This window comes from Chaetodon auriga, chromosome 7, assembly GCF_051107435.1.
Source record: "Chaetodon auriga isolate fChaAug3 chromosome 7, fChaAug3.hap1, whole genome shotgun sequence".
NCBI lineage: Eukaryota > Metazoa > Chordata > Actinopteri > Chaetodontiformes > Chaetodontidae > Chaetodon > Chaetodon auriga.
The window spans coordinates 13,672,607-13,692,245 of NC_135080.1; the positions used below are offsets into that span (position 1 = coordinate 13,672,607).

Genomic DNA, 19,639 nt, shown 5'->3' on the forward strand with positions numbered 1-19,639 from the left:
TGATCCAATGCATTCGTCAAAACGTATTGTTGAGTGGAAACTGTTTGCTTTGTCTGATTTTGTGCGAAGTGTTAGGTGCACTGCCTTTTCATTCACCTGAGCACTGAAGCTGTAATGTGTGTAGCTTTTTTTTATTGTTAGAAGTGCCATCAATATGGGACTACTGGCAGCTACCCCGAAAACGCTCATGAAGACAAGTCAGGCAATCAGTTAAAGCACAACACTGTAACAAACATTTTCTGGCAGTTTAGGTGAGCAATTTTCGCCAACATTTCAACAGTAAGTATTTTCTCTTATTGCCATCCATCCTCCCTTTTGTGACAGTTGTATACATTGTATTCACGCCATTTGAGGCCCTCGCCTTTAGACGTTGTGTCACTGCATTCTGTCTTTATGCTTCTCTGCAGCCGAGTGCATTTGCTGTGTCTGGTGAACACAGTGATTCAAGGTACATATACGGTTAACTTAACTGCCACAATTCAAAGGTTCTTAACAACTTGCAGAATAAGGGTAAAGCTATGCCCGGACCATTCTTTATCTGACCTTTTACTTAAAGTGCAGGTGCTCCTTTATGTCAATGCCAGCCAACTGGTATATTGTACCATTAATAAGAACTATTCACTAGAAGTGAACTGTTGTTGTACTTTGTTTCTTTTGCTTATTGCCTGAGTTCCAATGCTGCTGTAACTCCATATTACACTGTACAAAATGTACACACAAACCATGCGCTTATAGCTGTTTGCAGGTGCAGTGAGGACGAGCTGCATGTATACTGAACTACAGCAGTCACAAGAGGTTGTACAAAGTCTAAGTCCGCTACAGAAGCTCTCTGCAGCCAACCTTTTACAGCGTATTAACTCTGGCTTACACACCATTTTAGAAGTGGTTTGAAAAATGATTTCATTACAGAGGTTGCAGAACAATTTGTACTCCTATCCTGTTTTCTTCTTGCTTGTAGCCTTCCCAGCCTTCCTCACGCTGTTTTATTTTCTGCCAGCACCCAGGAGAAACATCTGCCATGAGCAGTTTATTAGAGTGAACTAAACGGCCCAAACATCCACGACATTTTACACTTCAGTTTGTTTGTTTCGTCGTGGCAGAGGGGCAAAAATAGCCACCCATCCAACGCTGATGGGTGTGTCTTCAGATGAGGCTGTTCTGACATTAAAATTACTTTTCCAAGAGTTTACAATGAGACATTGAATCAGACAACGAACTTCTTATCTGCCTAATAGTTTCTGAGATTACTCGAGATTTCTCCTTTGAACTATGTGATATCTGTTACAGTGCAGTCTATTTTTATTTCTTTATCCCCTTGTGAAATCTTCATAGATTACATATCTGAATGGAACAAAGTATGCAGTGTAGCATCAGAGAAGTTTCAGCTTATCTAAGATTACTTATCTCGAAAATTGAAGGGGATTGATATGAGAGAATTGGATATTTGAAGTCTACATCTTTAGAGCTACAGATGCACAAGTTCACAAAGCCTAGAAAGATTGGAATAGGTCACGCTGAGTGCTTTGTGCATGTATGTGTGTGGGCAGATGGTTGTGTGAAGCTAGCCCTTTGGGAAGTCCTTTTACGTAGAATTTGAGTGAGAATAATTGTCAAACACGTCCCCAGACACATTTGTGTTGTGTAGAAGTTGCTTTTCTACTGCATTTCTACTAGGATGTGTTTTCTCTTACTGCAGTGTCTCTAAGTGCACATGTTGCCATATTGGTGAAAACGTACCTTTACCATTTCAATTTGCTTGTGTGCGGTTAGGGTGCAGTGGTTGGATATTGTGTGTTTTGCCCTTGCACAGGAACATATATATATATACATAATGTAATGCTGTTTCACCATCACTTTATTGCACCTTTTCTGTATTCAAACTTAGAAAAGGGAAGTGCTGAAGTTGCAGCTGAAACTGCTGTTTCATTGCTGCTTCATATGGGATCCTGTACACCTGCCTCTCATTAACAATGCGGATTAAGTGCGCAGACAGCAGTTCAAACATGTCAAGAGGAGCCACATTCTCAACACGTAGCAAACTAAGGAGCAACATCGTATAGATCGTCCCAGATAGCAAAATTGCAGCTGAGCACAATTACTACAGTTTGTTTAATGTCCTCTGCAGTTGGAGGAGCTCGGAGAAAGTAACTTCACAGTCTTCAAAAACAAGGAGTAAACTTAGAGTTGACTAAAACTTGCGTAACTCCATCGATGTAAACTATAAACCATCGTGTGGGCGTTGTGACTGGTCGTAGGCACCGGTGTATTGAGGAGCAGTGAAAAATTTGAACATTTTTTCTGTGGTGCCTTTTTCTGTTCACAAATCTGTGATTCTGCTTGTGAAAACATGCCAGATTCAGTTCTCACTGGAGTGTGCAGCTGGTCGTACAGTGCGGTCCATTCATGTGACTCTGATGACTGTTTGGCACAAATGAGGCGTCAGTTACTCACACAGGTCAAACGTTGTGATCACTGCACCCGGCAGACACACACACACACACACACACACACACACACACATGCACAGACACCAGGCTAATTTAATTATGCACTTTGTTGTAGATGTACTATGTGGCCCGTGGTTTAATGTGGTTTCATCAAAGTGGGAAAACAAGATAGAAATATCAATGAAGTTATGTTTTCTACATACATGGCAAAGCTTGATATAAAGCTTATTTGGATTTACTTTTTTAGCAAAACCATGATGCTCCCAAACAGGGGATGAGGACTTTCAGTATTGCTCAGACAATATTATGATGCGTTTAGGTGTGCAGTGTAATTTTATTATTTAGTTTTATCTAAAAGCAATTTTCACTGCGTCAGAATAAGATAATGACAGCACATTGGAAATCCTTGCAAAAATAGTTTTCGCGCCATAATCATGATTTAATTATAGTGTTTTTCCCACATAATTAAATCTCATGCCGGTCAGTGAAACATTCATTTGTGCGAGAAGAAAAATCTGCATGTCTTGTTATTGTTTTTTGACATTTCGCCTGCTTATTTTCAAAACTCAAAACCCATCTGAGTATATTATGTAAACCCTTCATCTAGAACTCTTCAAAGACATAAACTATCTAGCAGCTTAAGTTATTTTACTGCCAGTCTGCAGCCCAGAAAGCAAACAAGTGAACGTCTGATCCTCTCTGTGCTGCTTCACCCTGTTTCAGCCGGTTAAATTTAAATGATCTGTCAAGAAACACAACACATGTAGTTTTGTGGGAGTGCGTGCAGACATGCATTTGCTACGGCGCGTATTTATGTAAAATCTGTACATACGCAAAAGGAAAATGCTTTGTTATTATATTAAGAAACATATTGGAAATGTAGCTAATTCTGTCAACACAATGCAGATGATAATCCAGCTCACAACTATCACTGTTTTCAAGCACACACAGAGATTTATAAACCCTTCAAATATCTTTTTGTATGCACTCGTGGGGATACATATTATTTTCATTGGTTTGTTGCTACATTTTTGACAATCTCATAGGTGCCATGTGCAGATATCAAATACTGTTGAATTTTTAAAAAGATTATCATTGATCCTCATCTGGAGATTAATCATGGACATATTGATATATGGCGACAGGTTTGGAAGAGGCTATTGATTGAAAAAACAGAATAATAAGAAAAAAGGAGGGAGGAAAATGGCAGACATGACAGTTCCAACATAAAAAGAACATTATGATCAAGTGGCGGAGCTGCGGGTTCAATAAAAGATGAGCTTGTCCAATGAACAGGAATGACCTTTATGCTAATACTATTGTAACAATTTGAATGCAGCACATGAAGTACTTTTTGACTGGAGCATTGCTGCTTTTACTGAAGTAAAAGATCCAAGTAGTTCTAGCAGTAGAGAACTATTGACCATCAGCCCCTACCAGTGAGGACCCTGCTCAGGATGGCCCCTGATTCAGCACCACGGACAGCGGCCGTGATAACTGCAGCTCCAAAATGTTGCATAATGGACAAAACGATGCAAAGCACATCACTTGTTATCAATGAACCTGTTCACCTGTGGAATATCCACTTTGTATTGGAAGCAGGGTTGTATGAGAATGTCCTCAACGTGCTTATGATCATAAGAAATGACCCACCTATGAACTGAATGAGCATGACATTTGCTTATAAAAGCATTATTTTCAGAAATTGGATTCTGCAATACAAACCCAGGGCTAAACTATCCTGCATGCTGGCGCAAGTGTCTGAGTTTAGCTTCTCCGTTCTCACCCTGATGTGTGTTTACTGTGCTGTATCACGCCATAGCCTGTCTCTCAGTCCTTTTTATCCACATGTGTGACAGTCTACCCCACTGAGCTATGACCCTCACTCAATGGCATCTTAAGGCATGCCATACATTTCGCCTTTGTACATTCTCATAGGTATGAATATACAACATGCCAGCACCATGCCGTCAAAGGTAAATAACTTAATAGATTTCCCACCCCAGACCTCAGATAAAAAGAGAATCAAAAATATTCTATTGAAGCTGAGAAGCATGACAGCCATGTAATTCCCTAAGCTGCCTCTGAAAGCCATAATATTCATATTTCTTCATAGCAATAAAACCATATTACCATATGAAGGCCATAGGATAATATTATTATCAGCCAGCTCTCTGTGTGTGCTTCTCCAGTGGCAGGGATCAGTTCAAAGCACAGCCCAAAGCATGCGTGCATGTGTGTGTGAGAGAGAAAGATAGTGTGTGCACGAGTGTACTGCGTGTCTGCGTGTGTGTGTCTGTTTGTATCTGTGGCTGAGTGTGTGTGTGATCACTTCCCTGAAGCGACAGCTGCACGCCGAGTTCCTGAATGGAGAAAGCTTCTCTGTGATGACTACCAAGTGGCACACATGACTCCCCAACCTCTTCTCTACTCTCCTTTCTCTCCCTTTCTACTTTCTTCTCCCTTATCTTTTGTGATCCACTTTAGCCCCCCCCCCCCCCCCCCCCCCCCACCAGTGATTGTATGCTGATTGGCGTCCCATTTCTCCATGTTTCTGTTGTCCTCTCCTCATCTTCGCCTCCTCTCCTCTACTTATTTTTGCCCTATCAGTTCTACTTCTCCCATTCCTTTTTCTTTTCCATTATTACAACCCAATCATCATAATCGCAGAATCCGAAATGCTCGCTGCTGCTTCCTGCAAAATGAGACGCATCTGTCACAGCCAAACCTGCATAAAACCTCAAATAAGAGCAGAAAAGAGAGAGAGAGAGAGAGGAAGGAAGGCAGGAAAGAAGGAAGAAAAGGATGGAAGAAAGCATGAAAGGAATCAAGCAAGGGGGGAAAAGGAAAGAAAGAGAAGAATGGATCGTGACTGATGAAGAAACCATTAAGGAGAGGCAGAGGGAGTAAGAATGAAGGGAAACCTGATGAAAAGAAAAGGCCTATATTTAGTAGTGTTTCAGATTGGGAAGTGTTTGATGTCAGAACCCTATTAGCTACAGTAGTGAGTATTTGGAGACATCTTGCTGTGTAGACAAAGTGTGGGGGTGTGTATGAGCGAGACAGATGGGATAGATGGAGGGAAGCGAGAGAGAAAACGTTGTAAGCATGGCCCCTTGGCTCGTGAACCTCAAGGCTACGGTATCAGAAACCCGCTCAAGGCAGGTTCAAGCAACACATCGGTTGTATTTGTTGTCTTTCCCCACTTCTGAGTCTTTATTAAAATCAACCCGCTAACATCTCGCCGTCAGCTTTTTAAAGTTTAATTTTTGTTCAAGGTCGACTTGACGAACTTGAGTGTCGGCTTGTTCCAGCATATCAAACACCTGATGATCAAACAGCTTCCACATCTCCATATTCCCTTGGCTGCTTTGGTTGTGCTTACAGTGCAGTCATGTTGATATTGTCGCTGTCTTTGTCGCTGGTTTGCATCTCCTCTCTGCTATGATTACCTCTTTGCTACACGTCCTAACACTCAAATCAGTGGAATAGGACTAGAAGTGACTGCAAGCTTTGTTGACGGCGAAACAGTACGGAGAGAAATGAGGTTTCACATTTTCAACTTGTGCATTCAAAAAATGTTTTTAGCCTTTTTTCCAAAAGTGGAAAAAGAGAAGGTTTTAAAAACACGTCGCGCTGCCACTCACCAGTATGTCACCGGCCTCCACTCCACCAGAAAAAACAAAAAATGAAGAAGAAAAAGGGGGAAGGATGTCAGGGGTGTATCTAAGCTACAGAGGGTCTACAACGGGGCCCTTGTTGTGTTTCAACCCCCCCCTCACCCCCCAAAAAAATGTATTTATGTATTTATTACAAAAAACATGCATGCTATCGGTGGGAAGCAGCTGAGCATTGCTATGACGCGGCAGAAACGCGTTTCAGAAACACATCTACTGACATTACAGGAGTATAACATCAAAGCAGCATAACGAAAGCGAGCGAAAGGCCAAAGGAGTTCAAATATTACTTGTCTGCTTTTGAAATGCAAAATCTTTTTAAGCTAACGTTTAAGCAAGCAAAAACAGAGACAGACAGAAGGTTGGACCAGACACACCAACAGGCAGAGCTTTAAGTTAAATACTGTCGGTGCAAAAATAGAACTATTGATGTTGGGAGCTGACAATTACATCACGCAGCGCTGGTGAGAGCGAGATAGAGGCTGTTGTGACGGACAGAAGGGTGTGACGGGAAGTCACCGCACCTCTCTATCGGAGCAGAAAAACGAGAATGATGCAACACAGATGGCCTCAATTAGACTTGAGATGAGAGATGAGAAAGAAGTGCAGAAGACAGAGAGAGTACTAGATGTATACATTAAATATTACACTAAAAGACAAAGAGAGGAAGCGAAAGATGTTTGGTATCAGACATGAGACAGCAGCGGGGATGAGTGTGTGTCTGTGTGTGCGTGCGGTTAGCATTACAGTAAACCAGAGGCCGAGGTTAGTGTTACAATGGAGTGCAGTGCGACAAGCATTGATGCACTGAGCTAGTCGCCACAATCACCTCATTATCTACTGTACTGACAGACAGAGGGCAGAGCGTGAGACAGACGATACAGAGCAGGACAGAGAGGGAGAACACAGACAGGAAAAGACATAAGATGACGGTGACACAAAAGGAGATTAATAGATTGAGAGAAACAGAATTGGTGACAGAACGAAACGGCGAGGAAGAGAAATAAACAGATGGAGGAGAGAAGAGCGAAAGAGTCATGTAACAAAAGAGCCATTAGCAAATGTCTGTTTCCCTTCTCCGCTCAGATCCCTGAAAGACAGCATCTGTGTGTGTGTGCGTGTGTGTGTGTGTGTGTGTGTGTGTGTGTGTGTGCGTGCGTGTGTGTGTGTGTGTGTGTGGCTCAGATCCCAGAGGTGTATCAGATCCACATTGGAGATGAGGTTTTGTCTGGGCAACTGTGTGTACCAGCGCTTATGTGGGTGTGTGTACTTTTTTATGCCAGTGTGTGTGTGTGTGAGTGTGTGTTTGTGTGTGTGTGTGTGTGTGTGTGTGTGTGTGTGTGTGTGTGTGTGTGTGTGTGTGTGTACGTGTGTTTGCAGGCCAGCCAACTTTGCTTGCCGGGCTGCAGAATGATTTAGATGACGGAGGGGGCGTCTTATCAACTTGATGATGTTTACTTTGATAGGACTCTGTACCACAGTGTCAGAAAATCAGAGTGTGAGCCAGAGGACCGGTGATGCGATATGACAAGTATTTTTAAGAAGAGGAACACAACAGAATAATTGTATTTTTCTGACCTTACAGCTTCCCCCTGGGGTTGCCTTGGATTTCCATTTCTCAGACTAAGTCATTGGCAGCTCCTACTTTTCGAAGGCTGCTTTGAGAGTCTTTCTCATGAAAAATGAGATGATCAACTGTATCCCATTTGTTTACAACACTGCTTTCCAGAATCCTTGTTTTCCTGGCTGCAGCGTGAAAGTCTTCCCTCAAATATGACAAGAACAGACTGCCAACAAAGGGGGCATTCGGCTTTCTGAGCCAGTTCTCTAATGTTTGCATTACTTTCCGCTAAGTGTAAAGCGTTCCTTCTTTTGGAGAAGCGCCTTCCTCACGTTCTCCTTGAAGCTCATATTAATTGGCTTGCTTTCGCATGTGCGCCGCATGCCCAGATATGTTTAACTTTATAGGATTTCCTAATTTGGGTAACTTATGAAATGTTAATGCGACAACTCTCAGCCATGCAGTCATGTTCAAGTATCTCGGCGATTGAGGAAAGCAGAAGGTACGGTTTAGTGGGCGAGGGCTGACTGCCAATTCAAAGTCTGCCAAACAAATTTTATTATAACCATGAAGTCATTATATTATACAGCAGAAATCTATATTCAACCTTTATACCAAGCAGAGCAGTGTCAGAACTGTATTAAACCCACGCTGAAAGCAAGGTTGCAGTTCCAGGTTGGATAATGCTAACCCATTCATAGCAACCTGAAACACAGAAACTGTGTTGGCCTCCATGCAGAATATGTCTATTCATGGGATCATACAATGAAACAAAATCAGTGTGGTTGTGAAGGGCCAGATAAAGTTCAGGAGGAGCATTAATAGCTGAGAGGGGTGATCATTTTGATCACCCACCTTGTGCAACGCATTTAAAATAATTAAAGAGGATAAAAAAATGAATTAGGATAAGGAGGGCTTAACCCAACAGCGGCACTGTGTTCGCTGAAATCTATAATACAACGCTGCTTCTGAGGCTGCTGCTGCTGCTCCGGCAAGGATATGAACTAGCACACATTTTCCCATTGATTTGAAGAGGTGAGCAGCACACCTCATACGATAATAATACTGATCTCCGCTGAGAAAGTGTGTGCTGTCTCGTCCTCCTCCACGGGAAGGTCAGGGTCAGCTCCAGAACAGCACCACTGGAGCCAACAGGGATTGGGTTTACTGTTTGAGGACACTTCGGTGGGGCGGATCCTTGCTGGCACAGGGTTTTTGTTTTTTTTTTTTTTTTTACCCTTGCTCCTCCAGGTCCAAGTGTTTGACGACTGAACGTGGAACAGATCGTCAGTTGGACAGATCAAAGGACGCCGATCAAAGATTTATGGCGGGGTTCAGCAGGAGCTCAGAGAAATTTACTTTGACTTGCCTGAATGCTTAGATGTTCACACGACAGTGCCACACAAAACCATCAACGATTCCCTCGATTCCCTGCATAAACGTCGACTTAAATAGAAGTAAGGACTCATTGAAAGCATACTTGGAGTGCTGGGCTACATGCCTCTTTTAAAGGCAATGGCATCCAAATTGGAGTTGTTGATACAAAATACTCACATACAGTACAATACATACAATATGAAATACATACAATACTAAATTGATACAATACACATAAAATACATATAATAGTCACATATCAGAGCCAGTGGTGCAGAGCTGACTGCACTGCCTCACTGCAGACAGTGTTTGCTGTGTGGTTGCTGAACTACTTTACTTGCTTTTTAAAACATATATTTTACTTTAGTTAACGTTGTTTTTCAATTATTTCTTTAATGCAATGTGTTTTCATGAGAGCTGTTAACAGCCTGCTGCACAATTCCCACAGATATGAGTTTTGGCATAACATAAGAGCAAAAAATGCTTTCACCCATGTGATGACAGACTCCAGAGAGAGTCTGGATGCACTTTGGGGGTTCGACAAATTATGAGGGAAGTTAAAATTAGACAAATGGTTGTATTTATTTCATTAAAATTTAGCTTAATGGGCCCGTGGTAAAGCTTCTCCCTCTGAGCACATGTTGGTTTTTCATCATAATACCAGGACGCTGTTGCAATGCGTATCTTGGACAAAAATAAACTTTGGACCACCACACTGTGACTGCACTGTTTATGCAACACTATAGTGCCATCTCCCTCTCTCTCTCTCCCTCTCTCTGAATATATCTCTCTCCCCCACAATCACCCCCTCTGACGGCAACACTCCAGATTCATTACTTGCGAGATCTCCAGACCAATCTTGCACTTTCTCACAGCCCCCATATACACACTCTCACTACACCCCCACAACCATAACACACACACACACACACACACACACACACACACACACACACACACACACACACACTTCCCACCTCCTCACTGTTACCATCCATGTGTCATTGGCTGTTGCTAAGTTACAGCCCCCACCAAGTTTTTGTGCGGCCAATCAAAGCTTTGCCTTCACCACTGCTTTTGACAGATACCCCATTCTGTTGGAGCACTTTGTTTTTGCTTTAGCTTTATCTCTTTTCATTGCTTTGCCTTGCCCTGCTATCTACCTGCCTGTTCACTCGCTCTCGTGCTTTTCCATTCCTTTTTTTCTTTGCTCCCAGTCTCACCCATTCTTTAGTTTTTTTCCTCCCCTCCATCCGTTCCAGGATAAGAACACAATCAGGTTTGATTATTGATGAAGGCTGTAGCTCAGATGTAGTTTTGCTTCAGTGAAAGTTGACATATTGGTGATGTGAAAGCGGAAGCTGTACAGATTTGTTTCACCATTAATCACCACTGCATTATACAGAGATTAAGCTGCAGCACAGCTTTGTACACTTATAGCCTCACACATGGGTGCATATGCACACAGACACACACGCATGCGCTCACTTAAACTAATACACTCACACCATGTGAACTTTGAGCGTGCGTGTCTGCGTGAGTGTGTATGTACAGTACAGTATGTTTGTGTGTACGCAGCAGATGGATGATGCTGCTTTCGAGGTCGTTAATAACCCAGTGTTCTTGCTAGGGTAGACTGTGCAGAAATAGATGGAGCACACGCACGCACGCGCACGCACACACACACACGCACGCACACACACACACACACACACACACACACACACACACGTGCAAGACAAGGGCTGTTCTCTTGTGCACACAGAAACGTAGACACATAAGCAAGCACTTCTGCACAGCATCAAGCAAGCACTTACAGACAAACACTTATATCCAGTAATGACTGGAGTGCATGTTCACGCAGCCATACAGAGATTTATGCACACACTCACAAAAATGTATGCATTGGACACACAGAGGTTTCAGGGTTCATGAACCCAGCCGTGTGTGTATTCAAAGATTCAAAGAGGCAAATATGTTAATCTTTCTGTAAGCACATATGGACAAACACATGAAAACATTCAGGATTTTGCACAGATACAGCAAATTATACACACAAGACACTCTGCAGTGGATCTGCGAGAAAGCTGACAGGGTAATCCATCTCCATTGTGAGGTGCAGTGTGCTCTGGGAAAGCAGGCTGGACACAGCATAAGTGAGGGGCCAGAAATACACACACACACACACACACACACACACACACACACACACACACACACAAATTGGCACCACATACAACATGCGCAAATATACAACACACCACAGCATGAACACACACCCACACACACACACACCCACACACCCACACACAAAGACATGGATGAATCGCTGGTACCGAGTGCAAAGATCACACCAGTGGATTATTTCCAATTATAATCTAATGAATGATGGTGCACAGAACCAGGTTGAAGGTGCAATAATATATCAACTATTGCTGAGCCAAAAGTGCACTGAGTCTATTTTGATTTCTCGCGTGTTAAATGAAGAAAAGCAAACCGTTGGTGTTTATACCAGAGTGTTATTGGTTTTAAAAGCATTCACATTCCTGGGTCTAAAAATCACACATCTGCAAAAGCAATTATCCCTCACAGTATGATCTGATTTCATATGCAAATACCAATATTGTCACCAACAGACACACAGCCATCTCTGAGTCTTCAAACACCTCCAGTAAAATGTTGCATGTGGAGGCACTCACTACCGCTGTCATCTGTTATTTTGCTCATTGGGTAAGCAAACACTGATATTGTCAGCATAATATTAGTTTCAGTGCTATTTTTTAGATTGTATTATAATGTACAGGTTGCATCAATTCACATGATATAGTATGTTTTTGATGCATACAGAAGATCATTTTTATGCAACAAGTGTGCTCCTTCAGTGGGAGTAAGCCTGGCTGATCAAAGGTTGTCAGTTCAAGTACAATTTATGACCGGAGGCCCTTTAAGTAAATTAGATTCTCTTGAAATTCATGAAGACACAGCATCACATAGCCAGGACCTGGGTGGAGGCAATAAGGGCTGCCATTGTAAAGGTATCTTTCAATGGGCAATTAAGAAGAAAATGAGATGACATTTGCTTTCTCGGAGGTTAAAATCATGCCTTACCTTGTTAAAGACAGAGATAACAAACTTGGGGGCAGGATGTAAACTCATTTCTGGAACTTGAGATATCATTTTGAAAGATAATGCGCATAAGCCCCTCAGTCTGGGGTATTAGCAGAGCACGTGGGTCAAGTCACCAGGTGATTGAGAGTGTCTTCCACAGGAGGAAGCTGTTCTTGTCTGTCTGAGGTGAACCCTGTGGTGCAGCTTAAATTAAATAAAGCTAAGCCTACATCTTGAGTATTTCCTCATGTCTTTAAATGATCACACATAGTCCATTGTCCTCCCCCCTCTCACTCCCCCGGCCTTTCTTCCTTCACTCTTCCCTTTCTGCTCTTTTATGAGTTGTGCTGTTTCCTGTGATCATTTCTTCCCTCTCTTTCGCTCTGCCTCTTCCTCATCTCTCCCTAAGCTTATTTATGTGTGCGTCTTTAGTGATTTGCGCAGGTAATTGCTTCAGATAAATGCTCACCTGTTTAAGTGTGTCTGACCACTGCTAAATTCTGCCTTTTGATCTCAAATTCTTTAATGTGAACGCTGTAAACATCGTTGTTGTCTCTTTGTTTTCCATTATCCTGTGAACGCATTATGTATGCAATGAAATAAAGGAGTTTTGGCCAGCTTTTGGGTACTTTGATCATACTCTTTCTGACTTTAGAGCAAAGACATAATCAGAATTTGGTCCGCTTTAATTGAGAGGTGACTCAAGCCCATTGCTTCTTCAAATGGGGTAAGCACTGCAGCATTGCAGTCTGCTATATTTGAAACAAACAAATTAGTAAAGACACCTCCTTGTTTCCACCAATTGGATGTGAAACAATGAAAAAAAAAAAGAGGCTGTGAGAAAAGAGCACAAGGAGCTGTCTTTAATCCTCACAGGTAGAGTCGATATGACCTCTGAAGAACATTTTTTTTCGTTAGAAAATGGACATGTGTGGTGTTTTTGCAGTATGTGTTGCTAATTACTGCCGTCTTCATAGCTGTCCAGTTTAGGCTGTTGCACTGCTTTCATTTCCCCCACAGCAATGTACCTGTAGTGCTGTTTGAATTCCTTTGTGTATCTCTTGCATTTCTTTTCCATACCTAATGACCATTCTCTTCAAAAGAGTATTTTCAACACACATAGCTATGTGGCATCCCAGTCTGCTACAATATCTGCCCTGAACACATTGAAAAATACTCTGCCTGGGAGAAGCTGATTGATTCACAAATGCAAAGCAGAGATCATACTGTCAAGCAAAACAAAGAGACTGTCAGCGTGTGTTTGTGTCTTACTTTGCAAAAACATAAAAACATAAACATTTGTCACTGCTGGAGACATCCCCAATGTTGTTCTGACAGCTTTTACAGTCACTTGTAGAAAATGATTATCAATGCAGAGCTCTCCAGTGTAATTACTGCAAAATGATACTGGATGTGTTTTCTCTGTTCCTTGTGACTTTTATACATAAATAAACATTATACCAACATTTAATGACCTGACATTTAGCACAATGAGTCTCAAAATGCGTTAAAAAATTGATTTTGATGACACTTTTGCTGCTCGTGGATGGTGGCGGTCTGGCATTTGGTGGGCGAATGCAATGTGTGGTGTGATTTACCAGCTCAATTTGATGGTTCTGCTCTGTTTTTGCTCTCTATCCTGCAAACCTCAGAGCTTTGTCAAGACTGAGCTCCTCGTTATTCTTCGTGATTAATGTTTTTTTTCTAATTGAAATCAAAATGATGCATGAATGTAGTGTGCTAAATATAAATGTTCTCAGATTCCAGGCCTCGGAGTTACTTGTGCATATGATTGGAATGACATGGTCTGCCATGCATTGGCATGGTTTAACATCGTTTAGCTATCTCTATGGTGATGAAGCTAAAAGTGCTGAAGTGGCACAGCCCTCAGTCTTGTTCATTAAAAACTATTGCTGCACTTCTCACCGCTGGTAGGATCCCTTCCTCCCAGCCATAGGTGGGCAGCTCTTCATATGGGTACCAACTGGATTAAAAGTGTTGCTGATTTATGGGCTGCAACTATGTTTGTCAGTGGGAGGCACATTTGTGTTTGGCCAAATGGGTACTGAGTGTGTTCTGTTTTGATTTAATGTAAGGCCACCAAGACAATATTGTATAATGAGTGCATGTACAGGCCCATAACATTTGTCCAACATGGGTGCAGTTTGGGTTTTATGTTGGCCAAAGAATGATTTAACACAGCAGTGAGCTCCGTGAAGGATTTGCGTTTGCCACTGTGTGAGTTATATTAATGCATAATTTGACCCACGTTGTTTTGCCTGTATTATATTTCACCCACATATGCAGCAGAAATGGACTCCGGGTAAAATTCTCATTCTAAGCCACAAACAAACCGCTCATGGCTTTACCAATCAGGGCTGTAGACAAGACCGCTGAAGTTGAATCAAAGACCAAGTGCAGTAGGGTCCAAGTTGAGATCTAGACCAAGTCATACCCCTGTATATAGTTGTGTGGGGCAGCTGTTGCTTAGGAGGTAGCGTGGATTAATGAGAAGGTCAGTGGTTTGAGCCCTGGGTCACTGAATTGAAAAACCCATGTCCATAATGGAAAAGCCTGAAAAAAAACACATAGTCTGGATGTGTGGGAGAACCAAGTGAGGCATGCCTAAATGTTTAAAAAGAGTTATGCTACAGACTATGAGAGTGGGTGAACCAAATGAAGGATTTGTCCATTTGAAATCACCATTGGTGCCAATTTCTGCAACGTAAACACATTAAAGATACATTACAATAAAGCCATCATCGAACTGAGCGAGACAGGGTGAGCGATGGATGATGCGGGAAAAACATGAAGCGAGCATGGAGAGACTGAGGAAGTGGTCCTGCATGATAGATGATCATGAGAAAAGCAAGGGAGTGAAAATATAAGCAGGAGGGGAGGATTAGAAATGAGACTTACATCCTCTGTAGGATAAATAAAGGTCTACGAGTCGGAGGGATTGAGAAGCAAAATGACTTGGGTTGAAGGAAAATCCATTAGTTACAGAGAGTGATGGACACCTATGGACTAAGTTATAAAAAGTAAGGTGAAGGAGGGCAGGGGAGGAGTGACCAGGAGCAGGTCATATATACAACGCAAGGACTGAGAAACTGCCAGCAAATTACACAACACTGTTTGTGTAATGTGATGTATTCACATGGGCATAAAAATAGGGATGATGGAGTGAGTAAAGAGAGAAAGCATAGAAATGATTGAGAAAACAACAGGTGAATGATGTGTTGTATGAGGGGAATGAGATGGAGAGGTATGGCAGAGGGAATAATCAAGCGTAATGGAGAGAAATATATTCAGCGACATGGAAAGTGTAATGGAAAGGCTGATAGCACAACTGAATTGTCCGTGCGCATGTTATTTACAGCTACTCATTGATTCTGCACTGTGTTTTACATTGTGGGAGGATGGAGAACGTGAGGTATCAAATTACAGCTATTTTTAGCTGGCTCATAGGATTGCACTTTGATTCCTTTGTCTGTATATATTTGGCAGATTCACCGTACTGGATAATACAAGGAAATCTAACATTACGAGGGGAAAGTGCAGAGAAACATCGCATATTTTTTTGATGCTGTAGTAGGTTGTCATCCTTTGATAAAAAATGTTCTGTTCTGAGGGGCTTAGGAGAACCAAGGGTGGAGCAGAATCGAGGAAGAGTCGTGTACACAGGCCTCCTATTGCGTACAAGTTCAATGCTATTGATTAGCTAGGTAGTCAAACTGGGCAGGCTAATATACTGCTGCCCACTGGTCGACACACATATCACACCAAGGCCTTTGAGTTGTGTCTGTCGTGTTCGAAGGCCTGTATTTAGCTGCCTGGTTTAACTATGACAGGTAGAAGTTGATCCTCAGGGACTTCTGCGACGCTTAGAGCAGATGGCTTAAAGACAACACAAACTGCATCCATGTAGCCCAGGCCAATTAATGAGTCCTAACACACAGGTGTTCATCAGAAGCCGGGTTCAGTTAGTGTAAGTGTTCACCAGTTGTTTGAGTCACACCTGCATTTCAAATACGTCCGAGGCAATCCTCTTTAAAGTGGTTAAAAATACACACCCACTGTTTAAAATAAGCTGGTCAGACACTCTTTATTAGAGGTCTGTATTCTTGGCTTGTGTAGACTGTGCTATGCAACAGTTGTTGACTGCAGTGCAGCGTGACGAACCATGAAAATTTAATGGGTTCAACAAGGACAGCAGGTGGAAAGAATTCCACATCGATGATCCTCTGTGATTACCAGTCCTCGCTAATTTGTAAAGGGATGCTCATCATGAGAAACAGAAAAGCTTTTGTGATAGTCCCAAAAATTTGGATTTTTTTTAAAAGATTCTTCTGGGCATGAGAGTCCCAAGGAAATGTCAGGTTAAATTTCATGTTGTACTGAGTCATGCTGACTCATGCCAACCATGAGTATAGTGAGAGCCCAATGAACTCAGGCCAAAAAATGGCCAAAAAAAAAAAAATCTATAAAATAAAACACTGTTTTCTAGTATTTTGTAGGCTGCCTTGAGTTTTTTTAAACTTGATTAAGTGATTTATTATAAAGGTGGCATTACGTAGTTGTAGCTGTGTCTAAACGCGATGAAAAGGTCACTATTGCAAACTGGGAGGAAAACAGGGTCTATTTAAGGTTTAATAGGAAGGCATAAAGGGTCTGTTATTGACAATATTCATCCCGTTTATGAGCCACATAGTTGTGGATTTACTCACCACCATGAAATTTCATCACAACACTTACGAGCTGATTCTGTTCTCCCACATTGTATCACAAACCACAGTCGCATGTGTGCTCATCTTGCAACAGCCGCTACCGGGTTTGACAAAGTGCATGACTCAAACGTAGGACTGCAGACAGAACACAAACCTGCGGCCTTATATGAGCTGAATAGGGACTTAATAAACTTTAACGAGCCTTCATTCAGCGTACAAGCCGAGAGATCGCAAGTAAGCCTGTTACAGATATTAACCTCTAGTTTGCTTTGCTGTCATCATTTCCATAATCAGAATGAAAATACAGTGCACTGCTCCCAACAGGTGCGTGCTGTTGCCATAATGCAATCCTGACACCAAAATTGAAGTTTACCACTGGGTTGATTTTCCACATATATTACATCTTGCAAAAATATTAAACAGGTAGGAAATGTCCCCAGTGTGCCTCAGGAAAATTGCCAGCTCAGTGTGCACCCGCACGATGACAGAGCCCATTATGAGCTCACAGTATTGTGTAGTTTAGTTCGGCTCCTGAGCAGCGCCGTGATCTACTTCTCACTCTGCTCTCGCTGTCCTGACTTTATTGTGAAGCTAAAAAAGGAAGTGTTTTAAAGAAAGTGTCGTGCTCAATAGGCGTTTGGCTGGAGGATTACGTCTTTAGCTCAACTGTGTAAGCAGAGATCAAAGAATTATACTGTATATACCTCCAACAATATTCTGCTTGTGGTATTTATCTGTTTTGCTATTTGTCTGGAAATAGTAACACTTGCCTGGGACACAGGCATTAAACTCAAATGCATTCTTTTCGCTGATACTTCCAAAACTTAACAAAAAAAAAAAAAAGACTTTATTTGCCAGAGGCATAGACTATAAACTATGTCAATGTGGCTCAGCATGAAAAGGCAGTAAATTTGACTTGGTACATTATGGAGCTTGTAAAACTGTGTGTAGAAGACCACAGTTTGAAATTAGCTCACATTACTTTTTAAAGTGTTTTTGATGTTCCTGTATTAAGTCAGGTTGTTAAGGAGCACAGGCAGTTGCTGGTCACTTCAGCCACAGAGCTACGTTTAACAAGGTGCTGTTGTTGGCAGGCTAGCCGATTTATCATGCTACAGAAGACATAACTTGAAAATGTTTATTTTCCTGACCAGAGCAATTGAGCACATTTTTATAGGGAAATTATACTTATAAATTGCTGGATGTGGCTTATTGTCTCCTGATCTGCGGCACTTGTGACATCAGTGCTGCATACGTTTGACAAATGTTTAAAGGTAGCGATAAACTAAACTAAGAACCTCTCATTTTCTTGAGAGTGTGTTAGCTTTACATATTCACAAACGCTTCCAAGTGTAAATGGTTTATCTCCTTTGTGGCTGAGCAGGTCTGCAGGTCAGTGATTCAGCCTTGTTTTTTTTTTCACTTCTCACCAGCTGCCTTGTCTTGAGTGACTATCTTCTCAATTCATTGCTCATGTCCTTCTGTGTTCCAGTTGCCCTGTTCCCAGTGGAGGATAATGGAACGGCTGTGGTTTTCTCTGCTGTTGCTGGCAGCAGCGTGCAGGGGACAGCCGTGTCCGAAACGCTGTATGTGCCAGAGCCTTTCTCCGTCGCTCGCTATCCTCTGCTCCAAGACAGGCTTGCTCTTTGTTCCTGCTGCCATTGACCGACGCACAGTGGAGCTCCGGCTTCAAGAGAACTTCATCACAGGTAACGTACCTGTCAATCTGCCCTGTAGTCCATTTAGTCATCAGTCAAGACGGGGTAATAAGACATTTTTCATGGTTCAGCCTGTTCATCATCATCAACCATCGTGCTAAATGATTTCCTCAAGGGGGGACTTTGATTCAGTGGACACAGATGTAAGCAGGCTTTGACGTAGGTTGCAGCAGCTGTAGTCAACTCTGAAACAGCAGCATAGAGTGAGCAATAATTCACCCACTCACAACTGCTGAAATTCAAAGGACACATGCAGTGAGTACAGTTATGTCACATGTGAATGTAACAAGCATGCTGTAATTGGCTGTGTACGCACAGTGTGATAGCACTGAAAACAAATGTTGGCTCAAGTCACAATTGTTTTATGTTGGCCTCTACATGACAAAAAGTCATATTCCTCATGTGTCTGGATAGTTCTTTTCAACTTTCTTTGAAAACTTTTTTGTTTTGTGGTTCAGCCTAACAAATCTCATTCATGATTCATCTCCTCCTCATATCAAAGACTTCTCTTGGATACTTTGAAATGTACTTATTCTTAAGAACTGAAGTGTTTCTTTATCCTTTTATTTTAATCTGGATTCCCATTAGCTCCCACCAAGGCAGCTACCTAATCTTCCCAGGCTTCACTTAAAAGAAATTCTATTCCATAGTTCACCAAAACAAAAGACACACAAGCTAAAAAAAGACTGTTTTCACAGGGCGCAGAAAGAAAATTTGATGAGCCATTAACAATGTGACACAGCCGTAGTTATGTAAGTCACATTGTTCATGCCCAAATCAATTTCAGTTTAGCACTACACCATGCAAAACATGATTTATTTTGAGGGATACCAGATCTGCCATCAGCTGAGGTTCTTAGTGTAGGTTGCCAAAAAGTTAATTTTTACAGGAATTAGTAAAAGCATACTTGGCATCATAGGATCCAGGCTCTGAACGCTCGAGGCTAATTAGGCATGGACTATCTTAGGCACGGTCAATCTAAAATAAAATATGATGGTTTTCATGTGACAGCAGTCAAATGGTT

General features: G+C 41.9%; 1 protein-coding gene across 2 annotated transcripts in view; it reads left to right on the forward strand.

The window, feature by feature from the left end:
• LOC143323143 (leucine-rich repeat and fibronectin type III domain-containing protein 1-like protein) overlaps nucleotides 1–19,639 on the forward strand; it is a 164,205-nt gene that overhangs the window by 73,729 nt on the left and 70,837 nt on the right. For both annotated transcript variants that reach the window (XM_076734808.1, XM_076734807.1), the window contains exon 3: nucleotides 18,390–18,606. In XM_076734808.1, coding sequence (XP_076590923.1) covers nucleotides 18,414–18,606 — 193 coding nt within the window. In that variant the 5' untranslated portion in view covers nucleotides 18,390–18,413. The remainder of the gene's footprint in view (nucleotides 1–18,389; nucleotides 18,607–19,639) is intronic.